The sequence below is a fragment of the Nothobranchius furzeri genome, chromosome 4 (assembly GCF_043380555.1).
Source record: "Nothobranchius furzeri strain GRZ-AD chromosome 4, NfurGRZ-RIMD1, whole genome shotgun sequence".
NCBI classification, from domain to species: Eukaryota; Metazoa; Chordata; class Actinopteri; order Cyprinodontiformes; family Nothobranchiidae; genus Nothobranchius; species Nothobranchius furzeri.
This window is the reverse complement of record NC_091744.1, coordinates 48,418,509-48,445,907: the sequence shown is the minus strand read 5'-3', so window position 1 is coordinate 48,445,907 and position 27,399 is coordinate 48,418,509. Positions and strand designations below refer to the sequence as shown.

The window sequence follows — 27,399 nt, the reverse complement described above, 5'->3', positions numbered from 1 at the left end:
GCTGATTCAGAGATATTTTAGCGTACTTCATGTTTGTGATTACTTCATTCTGCATGTCTGGGTGTAGATGAAGGAACTGAACTCTGACACGTTATCTTTATCACAGGAAGTTAAACAGAGTGAAAGTGTGTCCTCACTGAGGTGAGCCAGACAGGAGAGGGATGCAGCCTGCAGCATGGCGTTGTCAGGGAACGTCTGACAGGCCCTCACCGCTACTCTCTGAACTCTGTTCTGCACCAGGATGCTATAGTAGCTCTCTGCATGAAAACAGAACACAGCAACAGCCAAACATTCAGCAAATCAAACGTCATTATTCATCTCCAAGGTGCATTTGTTTGTCGGAGTGAATCTAGTTGAAAAAGGACTGAATGGATTTCAGCAACAGTCATCTTAAACTGTCAGCATGAGAGGAGACACCATAAGTCACTGGCAGAGAATCCAAATGCTGCTTTCTCTTTATTCAACATTTTCTTCCAGCAATTACTGCAGTTGGCTAATAAAAAAGTAAACATGTCTTATCAGAGGGTGGAGGATGGTGGTGACCTGATGTGAACTTCCTGAACAGGCAGCAGCCCAACTCCTGGAGCTCCTCCACCTCGGGGAAAGCGTCCATGGCGGAGATGACCACGCTGTAGCACCGCGTCCCTCCTGACATCAACACCTCCACATTACTGGCTGGAGAAGAAAAATAAACATGTCAAATTAACAAGAAGATGTTGGTCATTAAAGTGTGTCCATATGTAGAAATATCTAAACCTATTCAGCAGGAGAGGTAGGGTGAAAGGGGAGAACCCCCACAAACACCAGGCCTGTCACAGTGAAAAGTGGAACGAATGACCGAAACCTGGTCAAACGTGTTTCATGCTCAGTTCCTCTTCTTGTCATCCAGCTAGTTCAGACTTCAGTGAAGTGAAATCTCAGCTGTGCTCAGTGGTTTTGGTCTTTATGTCGCTAATTATGAAATTAGAACATCACCCTCCAGAGCTGATCCATCTCTGGTGTCACTTCTGGCAGAGCTTTCCATCAGTGCCCACTGTATAAACACTCGTGCAATTCTGCATTTCATGCTACGACAGCTCTTCTCTCTACAGAAGGTAAATGCTCCACGGCGAACACACCTCTGCAAACAGCCCACGGATGCAAACTGAGTAAATCCTGTCGCAAAGCACATCAGCCTTCGTGTGCGTGTGTGTGTGTGTGTGTGTGTGTGTGTGTGTGTGTGTGTGTGTGTGTGTGTGTTGTGTGCTTTGTCCTACTGAAAGAACCTTTTCTCTGCTTGTTAGAGGCATTTTCAGAAGACATTTAGAGCGGTTACATTGCTTTAGGTTGTCTCTCCTTCCCGCAGCAGCAGCACTTTTAAGCAAACACTCACTAATGTAGATTTTATGTGTTGGACTTCGTCCATCTCTTCACGGCATGGCATTGAGTCACTTGCAGCCTGGTCATTTAAACGTTTAATCTTCTCGTTAATGTGGTTATATTACTATGAGTTGAAATGCTGAATAAAATAGGAATGAGTGGCAAGCAGCGGTCTGTTATGAGTGATACGGTTTACTTTTTCCCTTGGTTTTGGCTTCCCTTTTGTTATATGACGCAGCAACATTCCCTATGTGACACTGCGGCCCGAGACAAATTTCCTTTACCTTCCCTTGCTGTTCGTGAAACTCTTTTATTGTGAAAACAGAACTGAAGCATCCCAGCTTCCTCTGACTGGTGCTTTTACGTTTCACACAGGCATGGCAGTGCCTGGTTTCACTTCCTAATAATAAATATATTTCTTTATTTATAACTCCTGAGGTTTGTTCCTGACCGGTTCCTGAGCTGGCCTACATGTTTATACAGAACTGAGATTATGGGATGTTTGCATCTCACACAAGTGGACTAAGCTGAACTAATGTTTGAACTCCTGTAATATTTGTTCTCTAGAAGGTGCCGACTCTCTCAGCTGTCAGTTTTTGTTCGTATTCCTTTGTGGATCCATTGGACACTTGAATCTGGTTAGACAAATTCCTACTACAACAAAACAAGTAAAGTTTTCCTTTACAGCTTTCATTCATTTCATGTTTCCCTGGAAATGTTTTGTCTCCCACCAAACACATCAGTTTTTGATGGATTTTAAGTGTTTTATCGATTAAAATGACTCAGAATCAACACGAAATGTCATAATAAACAGATAACTGGCTTAAGGCTCGCCAACATGTAACGATGGGTCGTTTACATCTTACTTATGAACCATAAAATGTGAGATTCCATAGAGAAATGAAATATCAATCTGATGGATCTTTGAATATTTTAACCAGAAGATCAGAACTTTTTACTGCAGGGATTACGCAACACTTCGTATTATTTCTGAGGAAAGAGAGAGAGTCAGCTTTATAATAGTTAAGAAATTTATTTCTACACAATTTAAACAAGACTAACTTTAACACTCAGTGTACTGAAGAACTAGGCAGGGGCGGAGCTTGATATGTGCAACACGTGCGGCCGAACAGGGCGGCAGTCTGGGGGGGGGGGGGGGGGGGACGGCATTTAATTTCCTCTTTTTTTTAGCATCAACCAATACATAAACAAAACATAGAAATCGCATGTTCTTCATAATAATAATAGTGATGAGTGATGATAATCACAATATTTCTGTAATAAAAGCACAACAAGGTCATTGTTTGCGTTTATATTGTGATTTAATTGCACCCTCTTGTGTCCGCCGCGCCTCTGTGGATGCAGGGTGGGATAGTGCGCTCTATAGCGCCCTTCATCAGGTGGGGGCGGAGGGATCTCGGAGAATGATGGTGGAGGGATACAGGTACCGTTTGACATATCACCACTCACAAACATAATGGAGAAGAAGCGGTCGAAGCCATCTGGTGTCCAATTTAGAAAAAAAAAGAAAAGAAGAGGAGGAGAAACGAGGAAAAGATGCAGGTATGAGTGTCTTTATTATTTAGTTGGTATTGTTCCCACCTATCCCCCAACTTATTGATTAATTAACCTCTCTAATCTGTACATTTTGCATGGTGCTATGATGATCCTTTCAAATGTCTTTTGCTAGCTTCTTACGTTGCATGTATTTAGAACGACTTCCATCCGCTAACTTTTTCTTTATCAAATGAGCTTTTATGAAAAGCTAAGAGTGGAAAACCAAACGCTATCAAATAAAAACGAGTCCTCGAGAATTTTGCTGAAATACATTGATATTAGTATTGATCACCACGGCAGGTTGTCCAGCTTTCTCGCGCCTTTCGCCTTTCTTTTTGGAATCGGGAAATGAGCTATTATTTACCCCATGAAAAACCGAGCGGCAGCGGGCCGCTGGAGGTGCCCTGCTAGTAAGATCCCATTTAAACTGTAAACTGCCATAAAGTAAAAACTATAATAGCTAGAGCCGTCTTTTTTTAGCACATCTGTACTGTACAAGTCGATGATGTCATCATGTTGCGCTATGTGTGCTGCACGCTGCGGCTATGTTCCCATTGAAGGTGATGATAAGCCTCTTTCTTCAGACCCAGCCAAGTGGCCATCACCAATTACCGACAGCATACGCACAGAGCTAGTTCGAAGAGGACCTACCAAGGTGCCAACTACTTTTATATTTCCGAGGAATGAAGGCGATGGCAGATGTTGACATCATCACTATTTCAGTAGAGCTTTGACAAGTGGTGAGAAGGTGGCCAGGAGCTGGATGTTGTACTCAGCAACAATAGCCTTGTTTGTTTCTGTTGTAAGTTGTTTTCAAAAAGAAGTATCCAGTTAACCACCTCGGGCCTGGCAGATTGGACACATGCAAGTTCTTTACTGAACTCACATGAGAAAAGCCCCGACCACATTAACTGTATGAAAACCTGGAAAGATACTGAAGGGCGAAACTATTGATGAAAAAGGAGACGGCACCTTTGGAGGATGGGAGGGTGAGATGGAGAGCAGTACTGACACGTCTTACTGCTATTGTGCAGTCACTGGCAGTTCGGAACTTGGCACTCAGGGGGCACACAGAAGCGCTTTTCACACGATCAAATGGAAATTTTTTAAAAGAGGTTGAACTTATGGCCAGGTTTGACCCGATCATGAAGGAACACATTAACCACATTCAAAGAGGAACCTCCGGTCACACCAGTTACCTGGGTCATCTAATCCAGAATGAGCTGATTGAGTTGTTGAGCAACAAGATCATCTCAACAATAGTAAGTGAGATAAAGCAGGCAAAGTTCTTTTCCATCATCCTTGACTGCACTCCTGACAACAGCAACATTGAGCAGCTGTCAGTTGTGATTCGGTTTGTGGAGGTAAAAGAGACGACACCTCTTGTGAAAGAATGTTTCCTGTTTTTTTTTTGAGGCAGTTGAGTCCACAGGCAGTCATTTGGCTTCGATGACTTTGGACAAACTGAAAGAATTAGACATTCCTTTTGAGGACTGCAGAGGGCAGTCGTACGACAACGGATCCAACATGCGTGGAAAAAACAAAGGAGTACAAGCTCGGCTCTTACAAGAAAACCCCAGAGCTCTTTTTATGCCATGTGTAGCACACACTCTAAATTTGGTGGTTTCAGATGCTGCCAACGATTCAGTTGATGCCATGAGCTACTTTGGCATCCTTCAAAAGATCTACAACCTATTTTCCGCCTCCACACAAAGATGGGCTATTCTTAAAAGCCATGTGAATCTCACTTTGAAGATGTGGTCCGACACAAGGTGGGAGAGTAAAATTAAGAGCATCGAACCTTTCAGGTATGAGGCAGCTGCAGTGCGAGAAGCACTGATCAAGGTAAGAGATACTACCAAGGAACCAAAAACAAAGGTAGAAGCCCAGTCCTTGTCAGAGGAGGTTGGTTCGTACAGATTTAGTATCTGCACAGCAGTCTGGTATGACATCCTCTTCCAGATTCAGCATGTCAGCAAGCTTGTGCAGTCACCAAATATGGCAGTGGATGTAGCTGTCAATCTTCTTAGAAATACGCACAGAAGTCTTGAGCAGTATAGGGAAACTGGCTTTAAGTCTGCTCAGATAATAGCCAGAGACACATGTGCAGACAAGAATGTGGAGGTTGTGCTGAAAGAGAAAAGGTTGAGATCTACCAAGCGCCACTACTCTTATGAAGCCACTGATGAGCCCATCAGTGATGCCCTGAAGAGGCTGGAGGTTTCATTCTTCAATGTTGCTGTGGATGCTGCCTTATCATAGCCTGGCAAGCCAGACTAAATAAATGTATCATTTAGTCTGGCAACGCTCCATTGACGGCTCTCGGTTGTGGGGCGGGTTCTATTGTTGTCTTTCAAATTATCTCCGCATGCTACTGGACAATGAATGTGACATACTCACCGCAACAGCCATCGGTAAATGAGGCGGTCCGCAGTTGAAGAAGGAGAAAACACATAATTTTTTCTTTAAAAAAAGCACTTAAATACATCTATCTGCTCCTGATTCTAATGAAGCCCAAGTTCTAATCGTCCAACATTGATGTAAAAGCCGTGTCAAATGAGCTGTCGCCATCTTTTTTCACACTGTTGCATCATCCCACCCACCAGGCATATAGAGTGCCCTGATTGGCCCGCAAAGCAGATAAAGCTCTGTGATCTGTTCACTAAGCAGATAGAGCACTATGATTGGCCCACCATTATGGACCAATCACAGCTCTTTATGTGTTTGAAACCCCTCTAGAGAGCTGTGATTGGCCAGCCAGGATGCTGTTAGGGGCTGCAGAGGTTCCAGTGGAGCGTTCCTAGACCAAACTTTGTAAAGCAAGAATTTGGTCTAGTTCACTAGGCTAGCCTTATCAGCCATTCTTGAGAGATTCACGACACTGGAAGATGTGGGACCGAAATTTGCTGTGTTGACAAATTTCCCAAGCCTTTCAGATGAGGAACTTGCAGAGAAATGTGATGCACTTGGGACCATTTTGGAGTTCAACAGAAAGTCTGACGGGGACAGAAAAGAACTTGTGAAAGAAATGAAAAATTTCCCCAGCCTGCCACCACAGGACAGGCTTGGCCTTTTAACATTTTTTCACAAGAACCATCTCACCGAGATCTACCCCAACCTCTGGACTGGTTTCAGAATTGCACTTACAGTTCCCATGACAGTGGCTGAAGCAGAGGAGCTTTTCAAAACATAAGCTAATAAAAAACTACCTGAGGTCAACCATGTCCCAGGAGCGTTTAGCTGGCCTCAGCATCATCAGCATTAGCTTCCAAGTTGGGGAGGAGATATCATATGAGGATATCATTGACGGATTTGCTTCAAGGAAAGCCAGAAAGCAACACTTTTGAAATCACTGTCATCTCTAATCCAAACACATCCTGTCACACACACAAAAAAAAAAAAAAACACAAAAGAACACACAATGCTTAAAAAGCCCAAATTGTTTCAACTTTGTTTCTCTAGTTTGTTTTTCATTTGTTTGTTTTTCAAGACTTGTGTTTTTAATTCTGTTTGGAACTGTAATAATTGTATTTATTTGTCTACATCATTTGTTGCTGCTGCCTGTTTATATATATATATATATATATATATAATATATATATATATATATATATATATATAAATTATTATTATTTATTATTTATTTTTATTTATTATTTATTTTATTTGTTTCTAAATGTATATATTTGAAAAGTTTCAGTGCAGTGTGTATGCGGGGGTTAAATCTTGCAATACAAGAACTTTGTTATATATAATACACTCCACGCAATTTGAAACAAAGTTGTAGGTGTAATTGTTTTTCTTGTGTACGGTGGGCGCATCACAGGGGGTTCTCGCACAGGGCGCCATTTAGGTTAACTCCGCCTCTGGAACTAGGTGGAATGAGACGGGAGATGAATGATGTATATGTTTGGAATGTTGTTATCAGAACCTCGTATCAGGAGAAGCGTTTAGTTCTGAGTGGGAGTGAATGTTTCGCTCTAAACTTTAGTTGGAGATTTATAACACACATGAAACGCCATCTGTCGGTCTACATACCCCAGGGGAAGCCTCCGTTTAGATCAAGAATGTCGAGGTCCTTAGGACCCTCTTTGGTACCGAAGCCGGTAGAAAAGCAGCGGTGCCGACCAAACTAGTCTCAGAATGCTCCCAGGTCACAACAGGTTATTACTGGCGTCAGCGAGACCCTGAAGGGGTCGTGAGGTTCAACTTTTATTCTGAATGAACCGTTGTGGTCAGGTGTTATTTGCAACAGATTTTATCCAGCTTGTCGAGCAAGGTTCTTGTGGCTGAAGAGGTGTTCGGATGGCCTGTCCGAACTTCTCTAGAAAGCTTTGAACTGAAGTGAAGGTGACGTGGAATAGTTTTTATAATTGTCATATTTTGGTTTACTGGCGAATCAGAATTTGACATGCAAAAGAGGGCTTATACAAACACCACAGAAAACCACGCCTCGCGTCAGAAACGAAGGTTCTGATTGGATCTGACAAAAGGAAATGCATCATGTGACTTCAGCATTACTCTGTGTCATCACGTGTCTAGTGCAGCTGTCATCGTCGTCGTTTTCTTCTTCCGCTTATCCGGGTCCGGGTCACGGGGGTAGCATCCCAACTAGGGAGCTCCAGACCGTCCTCTCCCCAGCCACCTCCACCAGTTCCTCCGGCAGGACCCCAAGGTGTTCCCGGACCAGATTGGAGATGTAACCTCTCCAAAGTGTCCTGAGTCGACCCGGGGGCCTCCTGCCAGCAGGACATGCCCGAAACACCTCCCCAGGGAGGCATCCTGACCAGATGCTCAAACCACCTCAACTGGCTCCTTTCGATCTGGAGGAGCAGCGGTTCTACTGCGAGTCCCTCCCTAATATCCGAGCTCTTCACCCTATCTCTAAGACTGAGCCCGCCCACCCTACGGAGGAAACTCATTTTGGCCGCTTGTATCCGCGATCTCGTTCTTTCGGTCTTTACCCAAAGCTCATGACCATAGGTGAGGATTGAGACGTAGATCGACCGGTAAATCGAGAGCCTGGCTTTCTGGCTCAGCTCCCTCTTCACCACGACAGATCGGCTCAGTGTCCGCATCACTGCAGATGCTGAACCAATCCGCCTGTCGATCTCCCGATCCCTCCTACCCTCACTCGTGAACAAGACCCTGAGATACTTAAACTCCTCCACCTGAGGTAGGGCCTCAAGTGGAGGTGCTGATCCTCATCCCAGCCGCTTCACACTCGGCCGCGAACCTACCCAGCAAGAGCTGAAGGTCAGAGCTGGATGAAGCTAGGAGGACCACATTATCTGCAAAAAGCAGAGACGAGATTCTCCTGCCACCAAACCTGACACACTCCACACCACGGCTGCGCCTAGAAATTCTGTCCATAAAGGTTTTGAACAGAACCGGTGACAAAGGGCAGCCCTGGCGGAGTCCAACCCTCACCGGGCACAGGTCCGACTTACTGTTGGCTATGCGGACCAAAATCACGCTCCTCTGGTAAATGGACTGAATGGCCCTTAACAGAAAGCCACCCACCCCATACTCCTGGAGCGTCCCCCACAGGGTGCCCCTGGGGACACGGTCATAAGCCTTCTCCAAATCCACAAAACACATGTGGATTGGTTGGGCAAACTCCCGTGCCCCCTCCATCACCCTTGCAAGGGTATAGAGCTGGTCCACAGTTCCACGGCCAGGACGAAAACCACATTGCTCCTCCTCAATCTGAGATTCAACTATCGATCGGACCCTCCTCTCCAGTACCTTGGAGTAGACCTTTCCAGGGAGGCTGAGGAGTGTTATCCCCCTATAGTTGGAACACACCCTCAGGTCACCCTTCTTAAAGATGGGGACCACCACCCCGGTCTGCCACTCCACAGGAACTGTACCCAATGACCAAGCAATGTTGCAGAGACGTGTCAACCACGACAGCCCTACAACATTCATAGCCTTGAGATATCCAGGACGAATCTCATCCACCCCAGGGGCTCCGCCGCTGTGTAGTTGTTTGACTACCTCAGCAACTTCTGCCCCAGAGATTGGACAGTCCATCCCCAGGTCTCCCGGCTCTGGCTCCTCCTCGGAATGTGCGTAGGTGGGATTGAGGAGCTCCTCAAAGTATTCCTTCCACCGTCCGACTATAGCCCCATTTTACGTCAGCAGCTCCCCATCCCCATTGTAAACAGTGTGAGCGAGTTGCTGCCTCCCTCTTCTGAGGCGCCGGACAGTTTGCCAGTACTTCTTTGTTGCCGATCGATAGTCTTTGTCCATGGCCTCACCAAACTCATCTCATGCCTGAGATTTTGCCTCGGCAACTGCCACTGCTGCACCCCGCTTGGCTATCCGGTACCTGTCTGCTGCCTCCGGAGACCCACAGACCAGCCACACCCTGTAGGCCTCCTTCCTCAGCCTGATGGCTTCCCGAACCTCTGGTGTCCTCCAGCGGGTACGGGGGTTGCCACCACGACTGGCACTGGCCACCTTGCGACCACAGCTATCAACAGCCGCCTCAACAATCACAGAGTGGAACAAGGCCCACTCGGAGTCGATGTTCCCCACTGTTCTCCGGAGGTGGTAGTTGAAGACCGTCTTGACAGGTTCTTCTGCCAAGCATTCCCAGCAGACCCTCCCTATGCGTTTGGGTCTGCCAGGTCTACACAGCATCTTCCCCTGCCATCTGATCCAACTCACCATCAGGTGGTGATCAATTGACAGCTCTGCTCCTCTCTTCACTCGGGTGTCCAAAACATATGGCCGCAGGTCAGATGATACGACTACAAAGTCTATCATCGACCTGCAACCTAGGCTGCCCTGGTACCAAGTGTACCGATGGGCATCCTTATGTTCGAACATGGTGTTCATTATGGCCAATAACGAAACATCACTTGAGTTCAGATCAGGCGGGCCGTTCCTCCCAATCACACCCCTCCAAGTCATGCTGTCATTGCCCACGTGAGTATTGAAGTCCCCCAGCAGGACAATGGAGTCCCCTGATGGAGCACTATCTAGCACTCGTCCCAGGGACTCCAAAAAGGGTGGGTAATCTGAACTGATATTTGGCACATAAGCACAAACAACAGTCAGGACCCGTTCCCCGACCCGAAGGCGCAGGGAAGCTACCCTCTCGTCCCCCGGGGTAAACCCCAACACACAGGCAGAGAGTCTTGGGGCTAACAAAAAGCCAACCCCAGCCCTCCACCTCTCACCCGGAGCAACTCCAGCAAAGGAGAGTGTCCAACCCCTTTCAAGGACTTAAGTTCCAGAGCCAATGCTATGTGTCGAGGTGAGTCCAACTATATCTAGCCGGTACCGCTCAACCTCTGCCACAAGCTCCTGCTCCTTCCCCGCCATCAAGGTGAGGTTCCATGTCCCAATAACCAGTTTCCTTGTCCGGGGATCGGACCGCCAAGGCTCCCGCCTCTTTCTGCCACCCGATCCACACTACACCGGACCCTTCATGTTCCTCCTGCGGGTGGTGGGTCCAGAGTTGGATGAGTCCATGTATCCGGTTCAGGCTGGGCCCGGCTGGGCCCCATGGGCGAAAGCCCGGCCACCCGGCGCTCACCCACCGGCCCCAACCCCAGGCCTGGCTCTAGGGTGGGACTACGGTAACCCTCCTGGCCGGGTACTCTGACTCTTTGTTTTTACGTCCATGAAAGCTCATCTGAACCGTTCTTTGTCTCACCCTTCACCTAAGACCCATTTGTCATGGGAGACCCTACCAAAGTGCCACAGACAACATAGCTCCTACGATCATTAGGGCACTCAAACTCCTCCACCACAGTAAGGTGACGGTTCAGGGAGGAGTGCAGCTGTCCCAAGATTATAATTACTTGTAAAATACTACTGATCACAGAATTATAATATCAAGTAATATCATTGTCATTTCACAGATTAATTGAACATTGGGCTCACATTATTATTGGCAATAACAAATGATGTTTCATTATGTATTTATCAAAAGAGTTCTCCGTCTTGTCTCGAGCTGTAAAGAGGTGAAGCAGTTCAAATGAGCCGAGGCATGAAAGGCCTTGGCTAGGGCTGTAGCGAAGCCCCGATGACGTAGAAGGCTCGATTCTAAAAATTCATCAACGTCAGATCCGGTAGTCGACGCACCACACCTACTTTTTGCATCCCCAGGAGTTTGTAACTAGAGGAGGAATCTGCCTGTTTCTCCTCTAGTTTGCCCTCTTCTCCGTCTTCACTAACATCTCCACCAAATACCGAAGACCCGGAACAACGTCCGTCCGCTACTAGATTCCTTTCCTGTTTTGCCCGCCTTCATCTCCTGGCAATGGACAACAACTTCCGGGGTCAGATGTGCTGCTTCGTCTCTACCGCAGATGTAGAAAATCACCGGGAGCGTTTCTCCCTTCATAAAGGAGCTTCTTTCAGATATTAGGAGAGCTGTTTTGGTGGTAGCAGTCTCTCCTCCGTGCTGGTCTGTTTGCTGCTGGGTATTTTTGGTTTATTTAAACTTGGTAACTTGAAATTAACGTTGGTAAAGCTACTGTTAGCATCTTCGCTAACAGCTTCTTGCGTTTGGATAAGCTGTTACGGTTTGGTTTAGAGTTCATTTTTTTGTGGTGCAGATCTCCCTTTTATTACATTTAGAGTGTTGTGGGTTTTCGGTTTAGTTTAAAATATCACCTTGAGTTTGGTGTAACCGCCCAGTTTAGAGTTTGGACCTTTGGAGATCCTTATTTTGGTCCAGAACCCAGTAATCTTTGCCCAGCGGGACACCCCTACTTATTTGTACTTTTGTTTTAAGTCCCCACAGGCAGAATTAGTTTTATTATTCCCAACCTGTGGATGGAAAGATTTATGTTTTTTTGTAGTTTTAAATAAACCTGATCATCATTTTAACTTTTAAATCCCACATTACTGTCCCTTCCTTTTTGCACACGAGCCAAACTCCCCAGGAAGGGTCGTAACACCACTCGCCTCACGCACATAAGTGACCAAATCAAAGCAGCATGGAGACACTCCGTCTCCAACCACCTCTCAGGCAACAGCCTGCTCTCCCAAGTTCTACATGTCACCAGAACATAACCAACCAACACAATAAAAGCAGTGTTATACAAAATGGAAGGCCTGTAGTGTTTATTCTCTTACAGTAACAATTTATCACTTTTTTTGAGGAATTTATTAGAGATTTTTTGGTTTTTATCAACTGTGCAATAAAAAAATAATCATTAGATTAATTGTCTAAATAGTCATTAGAATAGTTGACTATTCGATAAAATAATCGTCAGAATAATCGTTTACCCCCAGCCCTAGCCTTAGCCAACATCTCATGTAGATTAGGCCTGTGTCAGAGACATTATGTCTCCACTCGGGCAGACGCAGCAGAGCAGGACCTTTAGGTCAAAAACAGGACATTCATGACGCTACACACTGGTCATCTTAAACAGATTTGAGACTTTCTCCCTGAGGCTGGTGCAGTTCTGCTCATCATTGTTCTAAATACATCAGCAATGGTTTCTGGTGTGCAGGTCTTACCTGTTCGAGCCAGAGGGAGTAGCACCTTCAAAGCCTGCAGATGCAGCTCAAGGCTGTCGGAGAACCTCTGCAGAGCTGAAAGAACCACTGTGTGGTCCTGGTTCTCCACAAACTCCACAAGGTGCTCATCACTTACTGGAAACACACATGTAAACATCAACAAAAGGAAACAAAAAGGTCTGGTGAATTTGGAGAATTAAAACCCTAACCTAATAACTAATCACACTCCTCTTGGTCTGAATGCTTTATATTCTAGTCAGTTGTGGCTCTGCAGAACTCTGTAGGTGTGTATGAGATGGTTATCATCTGGCAGATAAACTAAATAGTGCAGCAGAAAAAGCAGGGCTATATCTGTCGTGCATAGATGCATCTGTTCACCTCTGTCCAGCAGCAGCTGCAGAGCTACACAGCCTTGGAGCTGCACCTCCTCACTGGTAGGAAAAGTCTTCATCACCCGCACCACCAGGCTGAAGACATCCTCCTCCTCCTCCAGCACCAGCAGAGGAATCGTGTCTGCCCGATGAATGAAAAAGGACATCAAAAATAACTAAATAATGCACCGGTGCCAACACATTTCACACAAACAAACCAGGGGAGGAGTAAATGCATGTGTGTTAAACATCTTAGATTTCATGTATACAATGTTTTACACCAAACATTTTAGAACCATCAGGAGTTTGTTTTTCCTAAAATACTTGCTTGTGAGGCCGTATTAAGTAACACACTTAATAAATCAACAGCTATAATCAGCTGTGTTGAGCTCTTCAGAACAACAGTTTCCTGTCACATTCTGTTTATCCCATTCATAAACCTTTAACATTAACATTTCTCACCATTGTCTATTCAAAAGTTCTCCTATTAGAGAGAAATTATATATTTTCATATAATAAAACGTGGTCGACCCTCCATAGTTATGAGGTATCTGGAAATTTGGTAGCTTGTTTAGGGGCATACGAGACATAATGCTCGGCGTTTCGTGTTTGAGCTTTGACGTGATGCAACCTGAACGACACAGCAGAGGGGAGCGGTGCGCCCTGGGAGCATGCAGTCTGCCAAATCAACCCCCAACATCCACACTTCCACCCTCGTGCCCTTAAATTACACAGTCCTGACCAGGGGCGCATAGTGTGTCCCGATTCTCAAGTGCGGAAGGTGAAGGTAAAGGTAAAGAAGATGAAGATGAAGGTGAAGATGGCTCAAATGCATTTTCAGATGAAAGAAGTTCAGTTTAGGAAGATGAATGATATTTATTCATGCTCTGAATGTTTTAGACTAAGGTTTAATGTGAACAGCAATGAATCCAGTTTTGTGTTAAATAATTGCTTGTTTGAAAGTTGTTAATAAAGACTTTTTAAAAAGTAGCACGGACAGCAACCAGCATGCTGGCCTGTGTCTCGCTCGATGACGCAAAGCTCATGGTCCCGATTCAGCACACTTGTGTACCACGCACGTGAACCCTTACTGAACACTTGCTGTACTCAGTTTGAACAACATTGGTGACATAGTTACGTTTGATGCCTGTGGACCACTGTAGCTCCAACAGGGAGCCTAAGTCTCCTCCTCTTCTGGTCCCAGGAACACAGAAAAGTTAACATAAGTGAATTCATGTTGAATTTGCATTTCAAAAATGCCCTGATGACACCATGGATAAAGGTACGCCTTTATGCAGGCCTCCACTGCTTTTATGTGGCATGCATCACACTGCGACGCCTACTATTTTTAACTGAACTTTACCTATGTTGCTATTTTTGGTATTGTTTATAAGCTTTGTGTGATGATCGCTGCCTATCTTGAACAGATCTCCCTTGAAATAAAGAGATTTTTAAACTCTGTGGGATTTTCTTCCAGGTTAAATAAATAAAAAATAAAAAAATTTGATGAAAAGAAGCTGTACGAGAATAGGATGAAGGCTTTTCTCAGCAAATTTAAGGGTTAGAAAAGATAACATTTATTACAGTTCATAATAAAATAGTTCCTTTTTTAATTTAAAGCACCACTTTGTTTCATTTTGATTCCAAACTTTTTTAGATTTAGGTTTCTATATTTAAGTTAAATGATAAATATTTAGATTTGATTTTAAATATTACATTTGATCATTATTGTTTAAAACTAAAACTGCATATTTTTTTATTTTTTAATGTTCTGCTTTACAACCTAAGCCTCTGACTTTCACAGCTGCTTTTTAATAAATGCAGTTTCTCACCACACACACACACACACACACACACACACACACACACACACACACACACACACACACACGTTATAAAAGAAACGTTCCTCCCTGAAACAGGACGTTTCTACGGTTGAACTGCTCGGTCCATCAGGACTGAACAGTGTTGGGCAAGTTACTTCAAAACTGTAATGCATTATTTATTACTTGTTACCCTCATTTTAAAGTAATTCATTACATTACAATATTACTGATTTTAAATTGTAAGGCATTACACTACTTTTGCATTACTTTAAGTTACTTTCACCAAAACAACTTCAATATGAATCTGGTAATGTGACGCTCAGTGAGCTCATGACATATATGTGGAAGGTGATGTGGTGTCTGAGCTAGGATTGCTGTTAAAAACAGTCAGATATAATAACAGTGCTTTAAAATGATTGTTTATTAAATAAAAGCAACAACAAACTGTACTCTCAGCACGCTGCCATCTCATATTAACTGATCAGGGAGTGAGGTGGTGGGGGCTCCAAGCCTATATTTGCCTTGGTCCTCAAATGCCTTGATACGGCCCTGGATGTGGGACTGACTTCTGGGGTGATCTGATTCTATCACTAGTATGAATATTAAAATGCTTATATATTATTGCTTTTCACAGGTAAAAATGTGTATTGGGGACAAATCTACCTACTTTTTTCTTTTTTTCTTGATTTTATTTGAATAAATTCCTGCCCTTTCTCTCTCTAACCTTCCTGCATGCTGCATGTTTTCTCCGTCTTCCAGAAAAAAACTGTTTCCTAGACTTCCTACTTTCTATCAGCCAAAGGGATCTTCACATGCGCGGCGCTCCAGCAGCAATGAGTTGAAATCACCGGGGCACAGATTATGAACTCAGCTGAGGCAAAGCACAAAATACCAGAGAACATGCGCTGATATATATGAACGATCGCAAGTGAATTATTTTGTTTTAGTGGAGCGATTTTGTGAATGTTGCAGCGGCCGCGGGCAGAACGCAGCTGGAGTAGTTGAGCCGTTACCGCGGCGTCCTCTCTGCCCGCAAAGCTGAGTCCATAAATGACGTAATATATGCAGATACTGGATCTTTCTTCGGGTTTCCCGCAATTTGAATTTTTAAGGAACATATCTTGATTCTGGGTTTAAAAATGCATTGTAATAACCACGTTACTGACAATTGTACCGAGTAAATATTACCATTTTCATTCCCTGTAATGCCTTACATTACCACATTACAGCAAAAAGCAATGCATTACAGTAATTAATTACTTTTGTACCGCATTACTCCTGACACTGGGACTGAACCACACAAAGCTTTGTGAAAGAAGAAACCAGGGAACTTCCCTCGGAGACACGCAGAGGTCATTCTGGAAAAGAGGCTGAAGTGTTTTGCTAAAAATAGATGATCACTCCAGTTGAACTGGAAGAGGGAAACTCCACATTCCAGTCATGCAACACGCGTCTACGCACAGCCACGAGACAACCGGTTGGACGGGATCATTCAGCAGCTGTTCCTTTAGGGTTTGCTAGTTTTCCTAGAGAGGATGTGCATTTCACTTCTGATTTATGACTACTTCTGAACACAAGAAGTTTTAATCCCATTATAATGCACTCTGGGAGGAAACATGCAGACTGACAGCAGCTGCTGGAGTTTACCTGCAGCGCGACAGTGACAGGTAGTTGCTTGTGCCAGTGCCATGCGCAGCAGGGGAAATCACCTGATCTGAGCAGCAGGCCCAGTGCTCGGAGGCCAACCACGATCACTCCGCAGTCTGAGCTGTACCGAGTCAGCACCTTCAGGATCAGTCTGGAAAATAAATCAGGACAGGAAGAAACCTGATCACAGCTGCTTCATCAAAGGTTTGAACACAGTCATGGGAAATGGCCAGATTGACCTGTTAGCCCAGAGCTAGTTATTTACAACACATTGCTAATGAAACCAGAAAATACAGCAGCTCTATGTGTCTAAAGCGGGGTGGAGAACAGCTCTCCTAAAAGAGCCAACAGAAACAGCATGCTAGCTGCTTCTGCTATAATGTTTATAAAAGCATCATCAGAAAAAGCAGTGCTGTTAACATGTCACACGGTGCGGGCGAGTTGAGGTTGAGGTGAGGATCCAAGGTGCAGGGGAAAAAGGCAGGCAGGAACATTCAGAAAAGGCTTTAATGAGGAGCAAGCGAGACACTGAAACAGTGAACAGACGAAGAACATAGAACTGGGAGGGATCAGATACAGGAAGAACTGGGAGACGAAAGGCAGGTGGGAGCAATTAGTAAAGACTCAGGACTGAACAGAGACTGGAGACAGGACAGATTGTGACATAGCAGACACATGAGGAGCCACTATTAAAGGGATAAACCTATCCCTGATATAGGAGCTTCTCAGCTCATAGCAGCCTGAGTGGGGAGGTGGGTATGGCTAGCTCCAGCTCGTTTTCTTAAAGTGACAGAGCCCTGAAACGGATCATTCTGGAAGGTACTGAAACTGTCAAGAATAAAACTGCTGGTGTTGCTCGATGTGACAGGGATTTAGTGCAAGACTGTCATAAACATGTTTTGTATCAACCATCCGTTTTCGGCCACTTATCTGGGGTCGGGTCACGGGGGCCAGTAGCCTAAGAAGGGAGGCCCAGACTTCCCTCTCCCCAGCCACTTGGGCCAGCTCCTCCTGGGGAATCCCTGGCCAGCCATGAGACACAGTCCCTCCAGCGTGTCCTGGGTCTACCTTTAGGTCTCCTCCCGGTTAGACGTGCCCAGAAAACCTCACCAAAGTCAAGGAGGCCTCCTGACCAGATGCCCGAGCCACCTCAAATTATTATAACTTCATAAAAAAACATAATTAAATGTCCCCTTTAAGATTTTCAGCTAATGTTTCTAAAATTGGATCCCCTCTCAGAGGCAGATTCTAAAACATGGAGGCAAAAGGCCACTCATCCTGGTTCTGGTTGCGCTGAAGGTCCAGTCTTGAACTTTCGCCACGTGCTTGCTCAAGATGTTGGGTTGGGTTGGAGGGAAGTTGGGTTCAATCTGCTGCTGTTGTTTATTAAATCAGGGGTGAACTAAGCTGGTCTGAACTGGATAACAGAGTCCAGGTCAGTCTGTGGTGGGACCAGGAGGACCTCCATGTTACCAGAGTCTCTGACTTGTGAACATGCAGGTGACACCACCAGACCAACCAGTCTTCACTTACTGGTGCACTGCCAGGATCTCCCAGTCCACGGCTGCCTCCAGAGGTTGGCTGAGATGCTCCAGCGTTCTGGGACATATTTCAATCAGCTTACACAGCAGCAACCAGCCCTCCTGTCCAAACAAAAACCTCACGTTTGATTTGAACAATAACAATCAAACTGACACGTAATGAGAGCAGAATCAGATGAAACACATTCTAGAGGCATGTTGAGAGCAGTCATTCCTGTCTGAACACATATTCCATCCCATAATGTGGCTTTCAGTTTTAACATGCTGTAAACTTCTCATAAGCCAGAACGCATTACAGTCACAAGACGTCATAAACACGGTGGATCGGGTGGACGGGCCACTGGCGGTTACTTTTTAACCACATTAAGCACGAACAACCTCCTCCTGTAAGGGGGGGGGGGGGCAGATTACCTGCTGGACTCCTTTGCTGCTGATGTAAGATGACAGCACCGTCACGAGGGGAAGGTGAACGTTCTTGTCCTCAAACAGCTCAGCTGCTGCAACAAAGATCAGCAAAAGAGACAACATGTGATAAACCGGAGCACCTATTTTTGTTTTAAATGGCCATGAAAACACACGTGAATAGAACACCTAAGAACACGTGAATAGAACTCATGAAAAGAACACGTGAATAGAACATGTAAGAACACGTGAATAGAACACGTAAGAACACGTAAATAGAACACGGGAATAGAACACGTGAATAGAACACGTGAATAGAACACGTAAGAACACGTGAATAGAACATGTAAGAACACGTGAATGGAACACGTAAGTACACGTGAATAGAACACGGGAATAGAACACGTGAATAGAACACATAAGAACACGTGAATATAACATGTGAATAGAAAACGTAAGAACACGTGAATAGAACATGTAAGAACATGTGAATAGAACACATAAGAACACGTGAATATAACATGTGAATAGAACACGTAAGAACAGGTGAATGGAACACGTAAGAACACGTGAATAGAACACATAAGAACACGTGAATAGAACACGTAAGAACACGTGAATAGAACACGTGAGTAGAACACGTAAGAACATGTGAATAGAACACGTAAGAACACGTGAATAGAACACGGGAATAGAACACGTGAATAGAACACGTAAGAACACGTGAATAGAACACGTGAATAGAACACGTGAATAGAACACGTAAGAACACGTAAATAGAACACGTAAGAACACGTGAATAGAACACGGGAATAGAACACGTGAATAGAACACGTAAGAACACGTGAATAGAACACGTAAGAACACGTGAATAGAACACATAAGAACACATGAATAGAAAACGTGAATAGAACACGTAAGAACAAGTGAATAGATAAATAGAACACGTAAGAACACGTGAATAGAACACGTAAGAACACATGAATAGAACAAGTGAATAGACCATGTAAGAACACGTGAATAGAACATGTAAGAACATGTAAGAAAACGTAAGAACACGTGAATAGAACACGTGAATAGAACACGTAAGAACATGTAAGAACACGTGAATAGAACATGTGAATAGAACACGTAAGAACACATGAATAGAACACGTAAGAACATGTAAGAACACGTGAATAGAACACGTAAGAACACGTGAATAGAACATGGGAATAGGACACGTGAATAGAACACATAAGAACACGTGAATAGAACATGTGAATAGAACACGTAAGAACACGTGAATAGAACACGTAAGAACACGTGAATAGAACACGTAAGAACACGTGAATAGAACACGTAAGAACACGTGAATAGAACACGTGAGTAGAACACGTAAGAACACGTGAATAGAACACGTAAGAACACCTGAATAGAACACGGGAATAGAACACGTGAATAGAACACGTAAGAACATGTGAATAGAACACGTAAGAACACGTGAATAGAACACGGGAATAGAACACGTGAATAGAACACGTGAATAGAACACGTAAGAACACGTGAATAGAACACATAAGAACACGTGAATAGAACACGTGAATAGAACACATAAGAACACATGAATAGAACACGTGAATAGAACACGTAAGAACACGTGAATAGATGAATAGAACACGTAAGAACACGTGAATAGAACACGTAAGAACACATGAATAGAACAAGTGAATAGAACATGTAAGAACACGTGAATAGAACACGTAAGAACATGTAAGAAAATGTAAGAACACGTGCATAGAACACGTGAATAGAACACGTAAGAACATGTAAGAACACATGAATAGAACACGTGAATAGAACACGTAAGAACACGTGAATAGAACACGTAAGAACATGTAAGAACACGTGAATAGAACACGTAAGAACACGTGAATAGAACATGTGAATAGAACACATAAGAATATGTGAATAGAACACATAAGAACACATGAATAGAACAAGTGAATAGAACATGTAAGAACACGTGAATAGAACACGTAAGAACATGTAAGAAAACGTAAGAACACGTGAATAGAACACGTAAGAACATGTAAGAACACGTGAATAGAACACGTGAATAGAACACGTAAGAACACGTGAATAGAACACGTAAGAACATGTAAGAACACGTGAATAGAACACGTAAGAACACGTGAATAGAACACGTGAATAGAACACATAAGAATATGTGAATAGAACAAGTAAGAACACGTGAATAGAACACGTAAGAACACGGGAATAGAACACATAAGAACACGGGAATAGAACACGTAAGAACACGTGAATAGAACACGTAAGAACACATGAATAGAACACATAGGAACACGTGAATAGAACACGGGAACAGAACACGTAACAACACGTGAATAGAACAGGTGAATATAACACATAAGAACATGTGAATAGAACACGTAAGAACATGTAAGAACACGTAAGAACACATGAATAGAACACGTGAATAGATCACATAAGATCACGTGAATAGAACACGTAAGAACAAGTGAAAAGAAAATGTAAATAGAACACGTGAATAGAACACGTAAGAACATGTAAGAACACGTGAATAGAACATGTAAGAACACGTGAATAGAACATGTGAATAGAACACATAAGAATATGTGAATAGAACACGTAAGAACACATGAATAGAACAAGTGAATAGAACATGTAAGAACACGTGAATAGAACACGTAAGAACATGTAAGAAAATGTAAGAACACGTGAATAGAACACGTAAGAACATGTAAGAACACGTGAATAGAACACGTGAATAGAACACGTAAGAACACGTGAATAGAACACGTAAGAACATGTAAGAACACGTGAATAGAACACGTAAGAACACGTGAATAGAACACGTGAATAGAACACATAAGAATATGTGAATAGAACAAGTAAGAACACGTGAATAGAACACGTAAGAACACGTGAATAGAACACATAAGAACACGGGAATAGAACACGTAAGAACACGTGAATAGAACACGTAAGAACACATGAATAGAACACATAGGAACACGTGAATAGAACACGGGAACAGAACACGTAACAACACGTGAATAGAACACGTGAATATAACACATAAGAACATGTGAATAGAACACGTAAGAACATGTAAGAACACGTAAGAACACATGAATAGAACACGTGAATAGATCACATAAGATCACGTGAATAGAACACGTAAGAACAAGTGAAAAGAAAATGTAAATAGAACACGTGAATAGAACACGTAAGAACATGTAAGAACACGTGAATAGAACACGTGAATAGGACACGTAAGAAAGGTTTATTGCAATCATAGACATCTATGAGTATATTTTGAATGAATAAATGAATCTAACCACACACTCTGATTAGAAACTATTCAATAAGAACTGACTCTAATAAATAAAGCTGATTTATTGAACAGAGAGGTAAAACTACCTTTAAGAGCATTGCTTTCTGCTGCTTTTCTGTATTAAAGGTGCTGAGACCAGAGTTAGTCCTGTTCTTGACGCTATCGGGACTTTAGTCCTTTTTTAAACACCACAGCTTTAAAAAGACATGCAAATGAACACAAGTCAGCTGAGAATAGCTCGCTTTGACTGTCGGATGCAAACTAAATTTGAAACCTTTGAGACTTTTGCTTGTGGGATTTTGGTGAGACCGGAGACAAGCCCCGCCCCTTTGGAGCTCCACAGCTCAGGTAGATGTCACAGTAGAAACACAATTTCACCACATTTGCTTAATGACTTTGGAGTTTCTTCAATGAAACAATAAACTGTTCATGATGCCAAACAAAGTCTCCAACAGCCTAAAGCTTTTATGTCTTTTGCAAACAAGCACAAAAACAAATGACATGAAACAGACACGTCTGTCTCCGAGTCCCATTCTGATGTAGGACTTACAGTTTTATCTCAAATCCTCTCAGAGAGCACTAGCATACCCAAGCGTCCATAAACCAGTTTTTACTTTAGCTCAAAAACTAGAGCTAGTCAAACTAGCAATACAATGCAAAAACATCAAACTGTAAACTTCTGCTACTCACAGTTTAAGAATACTTTCTCGCGGTTAGAAAATATTCTTTCTGACTCTCCTCATGTTCGCCTTCAAGGAGAGACTCACTGATGTGTGGTTACCATGGCGACCAAGATGAGCAACTGGGAGCAGGCTTAACATTTCCATTGATTATGGTTATCCACCAAAGTGTGGCGTTTTAGTTAGATCTTTGGCAGCATTCCTTCACACCTTTTAGAGCTGGTACATTTAAACACACAAATAACTAACTTGTGCAGGATTTGATGCTAAAGGGAGTGAAACGTGTTTCATGTGCTGTACACAAAAGGGCCCATGTTAAGGAGAGGGCACAGGAGTCCATCAGTGCTGCAGCACGGCCCTTAGTCCTGTGGGTTGCCAGCAGCCTGGTGCAGAAACAATGAACTTCCTACCGTGCGCGCTGTGCGCCAGGGAAAGCAGATCCTGGAGGATTTGGATCAGATTGCTCAGCTGGCTGTCCTCTTTGGGATTTTTCAGTCGCACCAAAAGTTTCTTCAGCTTCTCCTCCAACTCCTCCTTGTTCTCCATGGTGAAGATTTCCAGCTGGCTGACGTGCGTGCGTCAAAAGCGCACAGCCCTCATCAGACCCGACAGCTTCCCGCGGTGCTTCTGTTTGTTAATGGCACCAATATTACGCATTAGCAGCATGGCACAGCCGCTACAGGCGAGGCTGTCGTTGGTGAGTGTCGGTCCCCACGCTGCACCATCTTGGCTTAACTTCCCTTCAGCTAACAGCTTAAAAAAGTCTGCTCCTCTTCGTCGAGTCGTAGTTTTTCTGTTTCTTTCCTGTGGGAAGGACCACTGTTTCTGTTAGCAGGCGTGTTTCTGCTTCGCTGAGATCAAATCATATGACTCGAGTTAAAACAACTTCCCGGACATGAAGGAGGGGGGAAACGGGAGACGCAGCGACACAAGCGTGTATGGTTCCTGCTGGAGACTGTAACGTTTCTGAGTGATGTGTAAACCTTCTGCATAAACCTAGGAGAGAGAGAGAGCCCCACTAAAGCAGCACTGATTTGCGCCGTAACGCCTTAATAAGATCTCCCATCGTATGTTTGTGCAGGAAATTCCATTATTTTTCCTTGGATAGCATTTGTAAATATACTTGTAACATCCTATTACATGTTACATAAGTTTAGTTACAATTATTAAATCACTGAAAAAATATCTGCCGTCTTTTGATTTTGTGTTGCACATTTATGCCCATTGTTACGGTATTTAAATGGCATAATGGAATGCCCAAAAGTTACGTAAGGACGACATCTAAAAATAAATAAATAAAAACCAATCAATAAATGAACTGATGAAAACTGTAAAAACAGAGACGTTTTTGTTTATTTTAAGTAATAAATGCGTAAAACAATAACAAAAATCAGTGTCCAAAGACATCAAATTAGTTGATCAATCAATCAATCAATCAAGGAATTATTTTCGGATGTAAAACAGTGAAAATTAAACCAAATAAATATATCAGCATAAATAACAGAATTAGCTAAACGCTATACCAATAAATGTAGTAAAATCCAAAGAAGTGTTCCACAATTTTGTCATAATCCCACAATAAAAAGACAATTTCCCCTAACTAATCCAAATTATTTAGGATACTCAGATTTCATATTAACATATAGGCTAGAATTAGAATGAGGAAACTTCCAGATTTTCATTCATTTTCTGACTTGTTCAATCATGAGTAACTACATGTTTAGGTTTTATATACAAAAAAGAAACTTTTAATAATCAAAATACATAAACAATGTATTAGGTGGATGTTGAGGATGATGTTCATACTGAAACTGTTACTCTTTCAGAACCATTCAAGGGAAACTATGCAGTTTTTATTTGCTTTTAGCACCCCCAAGAGTCCTTTTTAATTCATTGTCGTAAAAGCTAAACTGAAACTTATCTCCCCGCTGTGCGCTCGATCGTGTTTTCAGCACCTTCAATTGTGAACAGCTCTGAAGGTGAGAAGTAGGGTGTCCACAAAGCAGTGGAACTGAATGTTAAATTTCTGGAATGTGTGACCTAGCAAAGGAAGGTAAATAATGGACATAATGGGCCCCAGGACAGAGCCCTGGGGCACGCCTCTAGTAACTGGGGAGGGGGCAGATCTGAAGGGATTGAGTTCCATGAACAGAAAATGGTCAGAAAGATAAGAGTGGAAAAAGTTTAGTAAGTTATGGGAAATACCAATGCATGCGAGCCTATATAGAAGAATAGAATGTGAGATGGTATTGAAGGCTGAGCTCAAATCAAGGAGGATGGAGAGTAAACCAGGATCAGCTGCAGGAAGAAGTTCATTGGTGATTTTTACAAGTGCAGTTTCTGTACTGTGACCTGGACGAAAACCAGACATCTCAGAACTTTGCTAAGCTGAATCACATTCTGAACTTGAGACTGTTATCCACCATTCATCTCCTCACACTTAGCCCACTGCAACTCCCTTTTCACGTGTCTGAACCGTCTACAGTTGGTTCAGAACGCCTGTGCTTGGCTTCTGACCAAGTCCTCCAAACACACCCACATCACCCCACTTCTCCTCCAGCTTCACTGGCTGCCAGTCAACTTCTGGGTTCATTTCAAGATCCTGGTTCTGGTCTATAGGGCCTTACATGGACAAGCACCATCTTACATTGGTGATCTTCTTAGTCCCTACACCCCCAGCAGGTCCCTGAGGTCCAGTGATCAAAGCCTACTGGTTGTGCAGCACCAGGCTAAAGACCAAAGGTGACAGATCATTTGCTGCTGTGGCCCCCAGACTGTGGACCTCTCTCCCCCTGAGCCTGAGATCAGTGGACTCAGTGGTCTCCTTTAACCCTCCCACTGTCCTAATGGGTGTGACCCCGCGAGGAAAGTTGACCATTGAGCAGGGTTGATGGTTTATCCCTTGGATCCATGTGGCAGGGGTGAGGAGTGAGCACCACCTCACCCCTGCCACGTGGACCTCAAGGGATAAACCTTCAACCCTGCTCAATGGTCAACTTTTCTTGCAGGGTCACCCATAAAGACAGTTGGAGGGTTAAAAAGCAGCTGAAAACTCATCTGTTCCGGCTGGCTTTGGTGACCTTCATCACCACCCTTTCCCTTTTGTGCCGCTTTTGGTGTGACCTTCTGTTCATCCTCTTCTTCCTCACTGGCTTCTCTTCAGGCTGCTGTTTCTACCATTTCTGTCTTTCTCAGGATCCCGTGATTGCCTTTTCTTATTCTTTTTTTCCCTTTACATTCGACTTTGTGAGACTTCAGAGCAGCAGTCTGTAGGCTGAAGCTGCAAACGGGGTGTCCTGCTCACAAGGGGTGGAGGGTGTCGTGACTTTTCATTAATCCTGTAAAGGGTCATTTTAGCACATACTGGTACAAGAAAAGGATTTAAAATATGAAAAAGTTGCTCAGTATGCCTTTACTGGACTTTAATTGCTAACAGTTTTAACACAAGGGCCTACTCACTTTATCCTTATAGAATTGATGCTTTGCATGTGTTATTCTCTGATTTTGTTCTACTTTTGACTTATATTCAGTTTGTGTTCAGATTTGTTTGTTTGTTTGTTTACTTATTTATGTGCTAGATTAAGTTGTCCTTTTGGCACCTGTCATCCCTTAGCCATGGGAATTTTCCAGGAGTGGCCATGGCCACCTCTTGGGGGCGCCACTGATGTGTGTTAACCAACAAGACCAAGGTGTTGGACCAGGACCTTATTTGACTGCCGGCGTTGTGCCATAAATCGACTGGTTGCCAAAAAAGGATTAGCCACCGCGGGACCCAAATGGTGCTCGCTGCAGAACCACAAAGGCGGAGCTGCACCAGAAGGTGGAGCTGCACCAGAGTCAGCCCCGCCCATTCCAGAATCAGCCCCGCCCATTCCATAAGAGTCAGTCCAATTCCTTCTAGTTGTCAGACTTGATAGCATTCTGGAACCAAAGAGGGTGTTATAGCTAAAAAATTGAGGACGGAGTTGAGAAGTTAATTGAACAGTTTTTGTAAAGGTTCCATATAATTAAAAATCAAACTTTTGGAACTTTTAATCATGTTATATTGTCATTTCCTCATAAGAAACACGCCAAAGCCATTTTTGGCCTCATTCATGCATTTCTTCCCATCTCAGCTTCAATTTGGTCTCCTCCCCCGAAGAGGGTCTGGTCTTGGTTCTCAAATCTGGATATTCTGTGAATTTTCTGACAAATTATTTCTTAAATGACTTCTTCTGAGACACCGCCGGAAAAACCATACATACCATCTACAAAGACACACTGGATAGGACAATTAAATATAACGCCACTAGGCTTTTTTTAAGATGTGGTGGTGTAGTGGTTATAGAGTCAAGTTGACATGCAGTTTTGCGCAGGTTCGCCTCCCACTAGCAGAAATATTAGGTAGCTTACAACCCCTTTTCCTCATTTCTAGCTACACTTGCCAGTACTATGTTTACAACAATTTACTGGTATACCGTTTAACATATAATGACTAATGTGTTTATTTATTTATTTGTTTATTTAGCCAGTGTGAGTCCATTTGTGAGCAGAGTTTCAACTAAAATACTGTTTAGGAACGACCAAATTCAAAGAACTTTTAGAGACATAAATATTTTGCTGAAAATAAACATTACAACTAAAATATAAACAAATTAAAATGTTTCAGCTGGCTAAATGGATTGTTGCCGACCTCACCGAGAATCGAACCAGCACCAGCTGAGGGGAAAGCAAAACTTAAGTTAAACGATCTCACCACTGGACTACCAGAGCACGTACGTAAATGACAGATGCTGTTGTACAACACTTTTCTTGGAGCGGCTGTGGGTAGATATTCGTTAAAAGAAACCTTTTCATTTCGAGATATATTCAGGCTTTGTCATGTAGCAAGTTATATTTATCTTGTTTAATTGAAGCATAGAACATAGCATTAACGACTGTAAACTAGTAACAGCCGTAATTCATGTGGGTCAGGTTAGTTTGCGATAAAGTTGGAAAAACAAAAACGGAAGTCAGTGGGCTAGACTGAGTTTGCGTGAATGGGCGGGGCTGACTCTGGTGCAGCTCCACCTTATGGTGCAGCTCCGCCTTTGTAGGTCTGCAGCGAGCACCCTCTCCCGCGGGATGGCGCACGGTCAGGGTAATTGCATTTCAAGGAAGCCCTCCTGCAATTTTTACAGGCGCAACTAC

At 43.5% G+C, this 27,399-nt stretch overlaps 1 protein-coding gene across 5 annotated transcripts in view; it reads right to left on the bottom strand.

The window, feature by feature from the left end:
• Positions 1-23,214, bottom strand: part of lrrk2 (leucine-rich repeat kinase 2) — a 70,174-nt gene extending 46,960 nt beyond the window's left edge. For 2 of the 5 annotated variants that reach the window (XM_054732725.2, XM_054732727.2), the window contains exons 1-8: positions 22,641-23,214; positions 18,199-18,284; positions 17,780-17,889; positions 16,309-16,397; positions 12,781-12,915; positions 12,403-12,537; positions 544-675; positions 138-257 (exon numbers count right to left, since the gene is read on the bottom strand). In XM_054732725.2, the coding sequence (XP_054588700.1) occupies positions 138-257; positions 544-675; positions 12,403-12,537; positions 12,781-12,915; positions 16,309-16,397; positions 17,780-17,889; positions 18,199-18,284; positions 22,641-22,776 (943 nt within the window). In that variant the 5' untranslated portion in view covers positions 22,777-23,214. Of the gene's footprint in view, positions 1-137; positions 258-543; positions 676-12,402; positions 12,538-12,780; positions 12,916-16,246; positions 16,398-17,779; positions 17,890-18,198; positions 18,285-22,640 lie in introns of those variants that run through there. The other 3 variants (XM_054732726.2, XM_015963796.3, XM_054732728.2) reach the window with 3 other exon arrangements.
• Positions 23,215-27,399: the final 4,185 nt, after the last annotated feature.